This window comes from Emydura macquarii, unplaced genomic scaffold, assembly GCF_026122565.2.
Source record: "Emydura macquarii macquarii isolate MOO-44397 ecotype Brisbane River unplaced genomic scaffold, CSIRO-AGI_Emac_v2 contig_1710, whole genome shotgun sequence".
Classification (NCBI taxonomy): Eukaryota; Metazoa; Chordata; order Testudines; family Chelidae; genus Emydura; species Emydura macquarii.
In genome coordinates this window covers 18,261-30,630 of record NW_027131847.1, presented here as the reverse complement: position 1 = coordinate 30,630, position 12,370 = coordinate 18,261, and the positions used below count along the sequence as shown (strand labels likewise).

The 12,370-nt window shown below is 47.7% G+C and overlaps 1 protein-coding gene across 1 annotated transcript; it reads right to left on the bottom strand.

Moving 5' to 3' along the window:
- Positions 1-11,437: 11,437 nt before the first annotated feature.
- On the bottom strand, positions 11,438-12,370 carry LOC137158522 (olfactory receptor 10D3-like). The gene has a single exon (XM_067556309.1). The coding sequence runs from the start codon at positions 12,368-12,370 to the stop codon at positions 11,438-11,440; it is 933 nt and encodes a 310-aa protein (XP_067412410.1).

Here is a 12,370-nt window from a genome sequence, read left to right as displayed (position 1 = left end):
ACCGTGTCCCTATCCCGACTCCACCCCTTCCCCTGGGGCCCTGCCCACACTCCAGCCCGGCTCCACCCCAGGACGCACTCCCGCTGGGGGCAGCGTTATAGGCAGCAGGTCTTGTGCATCTCCAGCTGGGCAGAGACAGGGCTGGGGAGCTTCTGATGTCTTTATTGAATCCAGGACTTTTGCTGTCTGGCAGATTTGTGAATTGAAGTGTCATTAAACAGTTACCACCCCTACCCACTGGGGACACAAGCTGATGGAGAGCTTTCCCAACCCTCTTTTTCTGTTCTTCAAACAACCACACAACCTCACCAGGCTCATCATCAGATGCAAGCTGGCCACAGACCAGCAGCCACCAGCACAAAGTGACACCAGCCCCTCCCCTAAGAACAGATGCAAAACCTGCAGACCTATCTCCACTGCTATGATGGTCAGTAGCCCCACAACACACCTGTCAGGATCCGGGAGTCTACACGTGTCTATCACAACATGTGCTGTACCTCATCTGGTAGCAAGTCTCAGAGCAAGTCTAACAGGTCATGAAATGGCAGGAGAGAAGGAAGCGTCTCGTAAGCTGTCGTCTACTGCTTAGGGTATTCAGAGTGTGGGAGAGCGCAGTTCAATTTCCTCCTTTGCCTGAGAAGAAGGAATTGAACATGTTTTTTCTACCTTTTAACCACATGATCTAACCACGAGGCAGAAGGTAGGATTGAAGAATCCTATTTTTATTAATAAAAGAGACAGTAAACCTGAATTTCATTGTACACTCACAAAGTGACATAAATATTTCAGTGTCTGACAATAGAAATGTACAGCAAGGCAAAGTAAGAAAAATGCAGCTTGAGAATTTATTGGTGTTTGATGTGAGGATATTTACCTTGTGTATTTGAACAATGTGATGTTGTCAATTTGTGGTTTAGAGGTTATATAAAGCTTTATCTTTTTGAAACCAACACCTACTCTCATGAAAGAATTATTGTGACCCACTCTGTTGTCTCACCCCACATAATTTCCCACAACAGTGAACATTTAAATGGATAAAAATCAGAAAAAAACAACCATAGAACTAATAACTTTGCACAACTGTGAATGTTTCAATGACAAAAATCGGGGAAAAGGCTGACAAGTCAGGACTGATGTTATGAGTCAAAATGTTTAAAAATTGAAAATTGAATTCTGCCAAGTCTCACTGAAAGATCTCCTAGTACGACACACTTCCATCTCGGCCATTGAAGCTGTTCCACTCTGTATGAACAATGGTCAGGTCCATCACTTCTGAGGTGGAAGAGACCTGTCCAAATCCATTCTGCTCATTTCAACCACAGGAGGGAATTTAACCAGGGTCTCCCACAGCCCAGCTGGGTGCCCAAACTGCTGGCCTAAATTTTATAAGGGAAGAAGCTGCCATCTCTGCCATTTCCCCACCATTCCCTCTGCCCATTTTGTGCAGAGTGATGTGTGTTCAGAGCCTGCCTGTGGATAAGGCTGTGCAGGTGAGATAGGCGGGGCAATGCTTAGCTTCACTGATTATTGATTGCACTGAGGCGTAGAGGTCCAGAGGATTTAGGCACCTAGGGAACATTTACAGTCAGATCTAAAGCCAGATTTTTAAAGGCACGGATTTCAAGGGGTGTTAGTCACTTTGCTGCTTTTGAAAACCCCACAGCTCAGGGGCAGAACCAGGAGGAGAACCCAAGTCTCCTGAGTGCCAGCACTGTGCCTGATCCACTAAACACATTGCCGTCAGACGGGTGCAGGGCATAGAGCTGCTAACGGGTAAGAAGTTGTCGTAGAACCTCAAAGAGACGAACACTCGGGAATGGGGGTTGTTGGTAACTCTGAAATGTTCCTAACTCTGAATAGAACTTTCGGGCACAGCACCTTGCGGTCAGTGTCGTCCAGCTGAGGCTGGAGAGACCTCAGCAAAGGTGGCACCTGGCAGCCCTGTCTGGTTTGCCAGAAGCTCCCTGCACAATTCCTGTTTCTTGCCTTTGGGCTGAACTGTGGGAGGGGACCTGCCCTGTACTGATGGCACTACATGTCCCAGCCCTCAGCCGTCTCTCCCCGGGGCTCGCCCTGCTCTGTGCACTGCAGAGGCAGCACGTGGCAGGGCGTTGGTGCCAGCCGGCTGCCAGCATCGCTCCCTCCCCTGCCCCTTGCACTCCCAGAGGTGCTGGCAGGATCCAGGAGTGCAGCCTTCGGGCAAAGCTTGGGCCTCATCGGTGCACAGCTTGTGACCCTTTAAAACTCCTCCAGAGCACAGCCGACTCCCACTGCAGCTCCAGGCCAGGCTTTGGCTGCAACCTTCAGCTTGCAGCATGAGCTGGGTGGCAGCTTTCTTCCTGGGCTCTTAGGGGAGAGGGGCTGGGGTGTGTGTGAAAACAGCTTCCCCCTCCAAGTGGGGATGCTTTCTTTCTTTCTTTCCTCCCTCTCTCCCTCCCCCAGCTTCTGCCTGATCGCTGGCAGTATTTCCGGTTTCACGGGGTGTTTGGGTGACCGGTCGGTTGGTAACTCTGGTGTTCGTATCTTTGAGGTTCTGCTGTGGTCTCAACATAACTCGCCTTTGAATTTCTAAAGAGTCTCCCAGTCAGAGGGGGATGTTCCATGTAGCTGTCAATACAGGCACGTGATAGCAAGAGGGAGACACACACACTGTGCTCTCTCTCATGGAAGGCTTTGTTCGTCCTTCGTTAGTTTTTTTTCTTTTCCCTCAATCCACTATAAAAGTCTACTCAACTAAAAATGACACCTCTCTTTGGCCCTGGCTTTAGAGCAGTGTAACTGCATTGACTTTAATGGAGTTGTTCCTGATTTACACCAGGGTGAGGGAGAGAAGAATCAGCCCCAGTGAACTTCAGCGGAGTTAATCTTGATTGACACTGGGGAGAGGGACAGGACAGATTGATGGTTTGACCTCAAAGAGGGTTCGATGGATGAGCTGGTGGATCAGGTAATGATCAGAGACCCAGAGGAGCCAGATTCTATTCCCAGATCATTGTCACGTAACCTTGGGCTAGACACTTAATCTGCCCTGTGTAATCCCACTGTAGTAAGAAGTGAAAGATTGAGGCCTGCAACCTAGCAGAACAGGCTAAGACATGAGGTTTAAATGGAAAAAGCCATGACCAGGAGTCAGGCTGTAAACTTACAACCTCACTGAAACTGGCTCAGAGATAAAGCTGATACTGCAAACACGCATATTTTCAAAATGTTACTAATTTCCAAATATTACTAAAAATATATATAGCAGGTGCAGAAGGTACCAAGACAGCCTAACACTAAAGAGATAACAAGGGCCATCAGACCCCCTGAAGTGACACTTGGATGGATAGAAATGTCTGATAAGATGACCAATAGAGTTGTTTTGCCCGAACCATCCAGTGCAAGGTGAGGGGTGGTATCAGACCACGTCAAGGGGGTGGCAACTACCTACGTCGAAGGGGCAGAATGAAATTGTCTGTAGCAGTGTATGAAAGAGGGAGTCAGAGGGAACGATGTCGCCCGTCATAGGGGATAACGGAAAGTCCTGCCGTTAAGTTGTGCCGAGTCCATGGTAACGGAGCACTCGTATTTGAAGTGTACCCGTAGCTACTCTATAGGTCGCTGATAATTGTGCTTCAACTGCAATAAACCTGGCCCAGGTGTCTTTGTTGCTCAGCTAATCCGTGGTCGTGTCGATTCATTCGATCGTGAGTGCCATCTCCATTACCTGCCCAGAGCTGGGACAGCACCTACAGGGGGACGTATGCACGCAGCCTACACTGAAAACTAACAACGCACAACACCCACCTCTGAAAAATCGGGGTAATAACACTCTGCATTACAGGGCTGGTGTGCAGATAACAATCCATTTAAGACTGCGAGGAATTCAGACCTTGGCTTCCCTAACTGGCATGTGGGCTAATGGAGCAGTCTATTTCCATGGTGCAACGGAGGGGTGGAGAAATGCCCATTGCTGTGTGGTGCAGGTTACACAGCCATAGAAGGAATAATTTAACTCTTCCCTTACTGCATGGGAGGAGGTTCAGATCCAGTCACAGATCTGCAGCTGACGTAAATTAGCCTTGCTCCATTGACATCAGCATTGGTATGTGGATTTACACCAGGTGATGATCTGGCCCATTGACTCAAAGGGAAGGAGACTGATGTAGACTGGCGGGGGATCTGGACTACTGAATTACATGGAGCTATACCCGTTTGCACCCATCGGGGCCTGACTTTCATGAAGTTAAGTGGATTTACATGCACTTGTCACCTGGTCCTACCTATTACAGACTCTACCAGACTCTTTCATGTGGTAAGAGCAGGATGGGGTGGGGGGTCAGGACTCCTGGGTTCTTTTTCCATCTCTGCCACAGACTCACTGTATGACCTTGGGCAAGTCACTTGGCATTCATGTCTCCATGAGGGTTATTTTCTCACTGTACAAAACCCAGGGCAGCAAGGCTAAATCCATTCAGGCCTGGTTGGAGGTGTAAGGCTGCAGTCACAGGGGCCATAGAAAAGCCATTCTGACCGCTGGGGGGGAGGGGCATAGGATTAGCATCATGGGGCAGGAGCTGTGTCTTTGTTCTGTATTTGTACAGCCCCTGGCACAATGGGGTCCTGGGCCGTGACTGTGGCTCTTATGTTCTAATGCAAAAAGGAAAAGGAAAAACAGAATTTCAGGATCCTATAAGAAGGGATCCCAGGGAAGAATCCAGCATGTTTGACGTTCTTTAGGGACATAGCAACGGCCAAAGTGCATCAACCCATTGGTTCGTCCATGCCCTTCTCCCACCCCTTGGAACGGTCCACGCTCTTCAGCTCATACAAAGACAATTACGTATGTCACCCCGTGGTCTTATTTTTGTAAACCCCCACCCCGTCCCCTGCTATGCCACACGAACACGTCTTGTCTCCCGTCAGCACGTCCCGTCTTTGGAGCACACTCAGCACAATGGGGCCATGAACCTTGACAGGGATCCTGGACAGGCCCTTCAGTGCTACAAAAGACCATGCTCAATATTTCACACGGGAGGCTGGATCTGTAGTGAGGGCGCTGGAGTGGGACTCCAGACAGCCAGTCTCAGTTCCCAGCTCTGCCGTAGACTCCCTGTTTAATTCGATGTGTGTGTGCCTTAGTTTCCCATCTGTAAAATGGGGATAATGATGCCTCCTTTGGCGATTTAGAGCATCAGCTCCTTAGGGCAAGGACTGACCCTGCACAGAACTAGCCACCATGGAGCCAGAGCTCTAGGCATTGTTAGAGATCCACACGGCGTTAAATAGGACAGATTCCTGACTGCTGTGAATCTGCTCTACCTGCACTGGAGTCTATGGACCAGATTCCCCAACTGGAGTGAACCAGCCGGAGCTCCGCTGGAGTCAGTGGTTCAGATTGCCAAGTGATGTCAAAGTGGCCATCGCGATATGCAGTGAGATTTCTCTACACTTCTCTGGCCCAGTAGAATTACTTTTCTTGGTGCCCGGTTGATTGTGTGTTGTTGTAAGCAGGTTTTCAGTTGCAGAAGCTCCCTTTCCCATCTAGAGGGTGATGTTTACCCCTGTGCAGGTCCCTTGAAAACCCAATTTTCCTTCAAAGAAAAGCTTCAAAGGAAAATGTACAACTAGTCCTTGACGACAATGATGAGGAGGTTTTATACAACTCACAATGTTCATGATTCATATAAATGTCTGATCCTTTTCTGAAATCTACTAAGCTGTTGATCTCAATAATATCTTGTGGTGATCGGTTTTTCGGGCTAAGTGTGCAAATATAATAAATATTTTAGGACGTAAGTGGTATATAACCGTTAAACTCACCCTCTGCAAAAATGAATGAACATAATATCACACCTCCACTTTAGGCTGGGGATTTCAAAGAGGCCTAAAGGGAGCTAGGTGTCTAATTCCCATGGACTTTTAACTTCCTTGGGCCCTTTGGAAACCCCAGCCTCAAAGTCCAACTTTTTTTTCCTTTCATGTTTTTATTGTTTTTGTTAAATTTCACTTTTTATTTGCCAGTCTCATAAATGGGTCCAGTCCTCTCCACACACTGGTTCCCAGCTTTATTTTTAATTTGCACACCAAAAAGAAGCACAGGCAACTTAGAGACAAGTTGCAATAAAACAGCCGAGGATGAAAAACAAAAAAAACACCTCATTTTAGTCCTAGGTTTAAGTTTTATACACATTGAATGTTGCTCAAAATTCAAATGCAACGAATGCAGAAGACACAATACATATGTACAACAAGTCCAAAATACAGTGCTTGTGAGGAGTGTAGAGTTCTCACAGCCATTAAATCTCCTAATAGCATGTTTTCTTCCTTTTTTATTTCTCTTTCTATCTCTCTGTCTGAGTAGAGGGGAAAATTTACAAAACCACCGAAGTGACTTAGCAGAGTAAACCCACTTTCAAAAGCCATTAAGAAGCCCTGGGAGCTAGGTGTTTTTGAAAGTTACCACTGGGTCCCTAAATATCTTCTAAAATGTGGCCTAAACTCTAGATTTACAAAGAGGATGAGGTGCCTAGTGGGATGGACTAAGACTTCTAAGTAAGTCATGTGCTGCTGACATTGGGTCCATGCCAGATGATGAAGGGAATTATTTTCTTCCTTTTTCTGAGCTTGCAGAAGATGCTGCCTTGGTTTCTGTAGATTTGTGCAATGAGGCTGAGATTTTCAAAGTCAGCTAGAAGATTTAGTTCTCCAATTCCTACTAATTGAAATGCAGACTGAGTGTGCCTATCCTTTAGGCAGCTTTGAAAATATCAGCCTGAAAGCATGTCCAAGACAGCTAGATGCTTTTAGGAGCACTTCTATGATTTGTAGAGCTCCAGATACACAGGTAGGGCTCTACACGGAGGGAGAGACACAGACTCTCACATAAGCCACATAGGAGTCATGCGGATGAATTCGTAGACATATTTCAATGCTCACCCACATGCTACTTCTGCAAATGCAGCACATCAACGTGCACTTGTCAGACCCCTTCCGCAGAGACCCTTTCACCTCCTTGTTCCTCAGTGTGTAGATGACCGGGTTCACAGACATAGGAAGTGTTACTGGCCCATTTTACAAGGGGGAACTGAGGCACCGAGAATTTGAGGGTGAGATTTTTGAAGGAACCAGGTTCCCAAAACACATTCTAGTGCAGTGAGCTTTGGGCTCCTAACTCCTATTGGCTTTCTTGAAAATCTCAGACTGATTGAGTTGTCTGAGGTCACAAAAGGAGTGTGTGGAACGGCCGGGAATCTGACTCTGAAGTCCAGGATTCAAATCTGAGCATTACCCCCAACATCATCCCTTCTCTTTCCACTGGGATGAACATCACTCTGCGTCTTTCTGGGTCTCAGGCATGTTCTCTTACCCAGCCCTTTGCACAGCCAGTGTTCGTGGGGGGAAGGATCTTTAGAGAATTAAGGTTGATTTAACTTATAAAAGCTGCTCCTTCACTATCCTGCTAAGGCTCGTCTTGCACCTCTACTGTGCCTCGATGCTAAAGGCTTAGCAGTGGTTAGCTACATCGCTGGCATAGCCTGTAACTAAACCAGTCCATAGACCCCCCACACAGAGGGTGTGACAGAGCCAGGGAAGCAGGGCTGTGTTAGGGGTTTGTCAGCACTGAGCTCATGGATCCTTTTGCTGCTGCCATAGCAGAGCAGTGTCAGTAAGGCCCTTTGCAATTCTTTTCATTGCTGTCATTTCTTGCTGTTCCTGTAGTGGGCATCTTATTTGGGAGCCGGACTGAAGTGGCAGAAGGCAGAAGTTATGATTAGTCTCCGTAGACAGATTATCCCCGCTCAGTCATAACATACCATGACGTGCAATGGCCTTTGGGGTTAATTAAAATGCAGGTGTTCTAATGAATGCCCAGGGGGCCTTATCACTGTGCTGGGTATCCCAGGTTACTCTTGGCTGGCACCAGCTGAATTCCATGTGTCATTGCCATGAACAGCAGGGCCGGAGCTGCATTTTACTCTTTTTATTTGTGTTCTCACTGTTCTTATCAGAGGCGGCTGGGACCTGCTGTTGGTGGGCAGAGGGCAGGGTTCAAAGACACACACACGCTCTGCTCTCAGCTGTCCCTTTCTGCAGCTCCCACAGCAAAGTGTTCGCTTCTCTGTCTCCCCTCGGCCGCAGTTTACAGCCTGCCCCAGGAGTCACTGGACAGGGAGAGGGCCTGGACAGCAAACACTGGCAGAAATCTGCACACACATGACACCTCCTGCACCCACCCTGGGTCGCCTCTGATTCTTATCATTGGTATTTTGGTAGGACCTACAGACTGGAACTCAGATGTGGGCCCCTTTCTGCTGGGTGTTGCACAGACACATAGTAAGAGACTGTCACTGTCTGAAATGGATACACATTTAATGGATGGGAGAGACAAAGGATTTAATGATCCCCGTTTAACAGATGGGGAAACTGAGGCACAAAGAAATTCAGTGAGTTACTCAAGGTTAAACAGGGAATCTTCCACAGAACCTGTACTTCAACCCAGATCTCCTGTGTCCCACTCCTTTCTCCTAGCCACAAGATAATGCTTTGCAAATAATTCCCATGGGCTCTTTAAATGTAGGTGTGTTGAGCTGATACAGTTCTCAGTTACTAAACACTACAGCCACCTGCTCTCCCTCCTCCTCCCTCGGCAGCCATCCAGTGCCCAGAGCCTGCAGGTCAATGCAGCTTCCCCATTGTCCATCAGAAGTTACAGCCGTTTTTAGAGTTAACGTCCACAGCTGTGCACCTCTCTTCCATTCCAAGTTCTCTTTGCTCAGTCGCCCTGTTCTGGGTTTGTGGCTCTTTGGAAATTGGTTTTCTGGACAATGGCAAAGAAACAACAGAGAAAATTCAGGCTGACCCCGGCTGTGCAAAGGGGAGCTGCAGTGCAGGGGGTGGTGCAGGCAACTCAGGAGGGGCACTCCTCCCTCAGTCAGGGCTGTTTTCAATGCCGGGATGTTGTGGTAGTGTGGACTGTCCTGCAGGGAAAAGGGCAAGTGGCATGGCTCACATTATCTGCCTGTTTACTTTCCTTTTTTATTTTAATTGTTTTTTTTATTTATGGGCAAAATCCCACTTCATAAGAGCTGATGACAATTCACAAAAATATTATTTTTCATTTGTAGAAGGCCATGAGAGGGTAATGGGCACTGCACCCACACCAGTAAGAGACAGACCCTGCCCCAAAGAGCTTACAGGAGAAATGGGCGGGAGAAAAGAGTAATTTGTACCACAGTGCATCAGGTGGAGAACTGAGCCCCAAAGAGATTCAGTCACTTCTCTAACTTCTAATATCACACTTCCAGCTTAGGTTGGAAATTTCAAAGGGGCCTGAAGGAATATAGTTTTCCAATTGCCGCAGACTTTTAACTTCCTTGGGTGCTTTGGAAATCACAGCCTTAAGGTCCAACTCTTTTTCCTTTTATGTTTTTGTTGTTTTGTTAAATTTCACTTTGTATTTGCCAGTCTCATAAATGGGTCCAGTCCTCTCCACACACTGGTTTCCAGCTTTATTTTTAGTTTGCACACCAAGAAGAAGCACAGGCAACTTAGAGACAAGTTCCAATAAAACAGTTGAGGGTGGGAACAGGAAAAAATCCTCTTTTGAGTCCCAGGTTTTGGTTTCATACACATTCAATGTTGCTCAAAATTCAAGTGCAACGAATGCAGAAGACACAATACATACGTAGCACAAGACCAAAACACAGTGCGTGTGATGAGTGTAGAGTTCTCACCTCCATTAAACCGTCTGTTAGCTTTTTATCTTCCTTTTTTCTTTATCTTTCTAGCTCTGTCCGAATAGAGGGTAAAATGTACAAAACCCCCCAAGTGACTTAGGAGAGCAAATCTCATTTTCAAAAGCCACTAAGGAGCCCACTTCTCACTGACATTCAGTGGGACATAGGCTCCCAATGGCCAGATTTTCAAAGGTGCAGATAGGCACATAGTGGGGTTTTCAAATGGATCCTGGTGTATAGGCCCAGATTTTTGTTACAGTTCAGGGCAACTGCACCTGCATTTTCCCTTATGGTCCAGCAAGGGCCAACGCTCCCAGCTTCCAGCTCTCTGGTCGTTGCCTTTCTTGGGTGGAAATCCACATCTCTCTCCTTGCTGACTGGGGTCTTCACAATAACACACACACAGCTGCATTTTTAATACAGTGGGCCTCCAATGTATTAAAGCTCATGCAGTGAGGTTTATCCAGAATATTGCAGGAAATGGCTGTCTGTCCCCCTTTTAACAATCTGGCCCCAGACATCTAACTCTGGTTGATTTCAAGGGGGGCCAGGTGCCTGCATGCTCCTGAAAATCCTGCTAGGTGTCTAAATATGCTCTGGCCTAAAGTCTAGATTTACAAAGGGTTTTATGTGCCTAGTGGAATTGACTAAGGCTTTTAAATAGGTCAGGTGCTCAACTCCCACTGACAGTAAATGGGAGGCTGGTGGCTGACTCACTCAAGGTGCTCTTGAAAACCCTATTAGGTGATTAAATGCCTTTGAAATCTGGTCCTGATGAGCCTCAATCCCACGGCCTTTCAGTGAGATTTCGGCCTGGTCTACACTTACCTTAAAATTCAGCGGCAGTTGGCGGGAGTTACACAAACTACGCAGAGTAATTGCATAACGCCCGTCGACTTCTTAGCTTCCGTTGTGCACGTTGTCTTCACTCCGCCGCAGCACTTGAAAGGGTCGTTTTCACATGTCGACTTCCACATCGATTGAGCAGGTCCTCACTGACCACTCAATCGACCTGGATAAATCGATCTGATGGTGTCGAATTTGCAGCCGTCAGTGAAGACGTATCTTAGACTGTTAAATGCCTCCATCACTTCTGATGGGCCTGGGTTGGTCCTGCTTTGAGCAGGGGCTGGACTAGATAACCTCCTGAGGTCCCTTCCAACTCTAATATTCTATGATTCTATGAAAATGGGATTTACATTCCTAAATTACTGAGGTGGTTTTGAAAATTTTACCACAAATCCGCTGATCTTCAGGACATGCTGAAAACCCAGCTGTTCTCCCAGGATCGTTAGGCAGCACTCTGGCACAGCTTCCTGCTGACATGTGGTTTGTGCCGGATGATGAAGAGAATTTTTTTTCTTCCCTTTCTTGATTTTGCAGAAGTTGCTGCCCTGGCTTCTGTAGATTTGTGCAGTGAGGCTGAGACTTTCAAAGTCAGCTACGAGATTTGGATCTCCAACTCCTATTAATTTAAATACAGACTGAGAGTGCCTGTCCTTGAGGCAGCTTTGAACATGTCAGCCTTACATCATGTCCAAGACAGGTAGATGCTTTTAGCAGCACTTTTATGATTTGCAGAGCTCCAGATAGACAGGTGAGGCTGTATGGGGAAGGAGAGAGACTGACTCTCACACCAGCCACTGAAGAGCCACGTGGATGAATTTGTAGACATATTTCAATGCTTACCCACATGCTACTTCTGCAGATGCAGCACATCAACGTGCAGTCATCTGACCCCCTCTCAGTTTCCTCAGAGCCCTTTTCACCTCCTTGTTCCTCAGCGTGTAGATGACCGGGTTCAGCATGGGCGCTACCACATCGGCAGAGATCTGCAGAGCAGTCGCTACCACTTTGCTCAGCTGTGGCTGCGTGTTGATGACGGCGCAGGGCCCAAAGAACAGCGTCACCACCATCAGATGTGAGGCGCAAGTGGAGGCTGCTTTGCGTCTCCCTTCGGCTGAGTTCATCTTCAGGATGGAGTAAATGATGCGGACGTAGGACATGAGGATGAGGAGGAAGCAGGTCATGGGAACCACCCCAGTGTTGGTAAAGGTCACGGTCTCAATGACGTACGTGTCCGCGCAGGCTAGTTTGGTCACGGGGAAGATGTCACAGAAGTAATAGTCCACCACATTGGGCCCACAGTAGGGCAGGGTGAAGGTCAGGCTGGTGAGAATGGTGGCGTGGAAGGAGCTGCTGATCCAGGTGCCGGCAGCCAGGATGGCACACACCCTCCAGTTCATGATGATCAGGTAGCGCAGCGGGTGGCAGATGGCCACGTACCTGTCAAAGGCCATGACAGTGCAGAGCATGCCCTCGGTGCATGCTAGGAAGTGGTAGAAGAAGACCTGAGACATGCACCCGCCCAGCGAGATGGTTCTACTCTTGGTCCAGAGACTGACCAGCAATTTAGGGGTGCTGATGGAGGCGAATCCTAGGTCCACCACAGAGAGATTGCAGAGGAAGAAGTACATGGGGGTGTGCAGGCAGGAGTCAGCGAGGATGGCTGAAAAAATGAGCAGGTTGCCTAGCAGGGTGCAGAGGTAGAAAGTTAAGAAGCTGATGAAGAGGATGGTCTCCTGGCCTTTGATGTTGGGGATCCCTAAGAGAATGAATTCCGACACCACAGTGTGATTCTCCATTTCCAT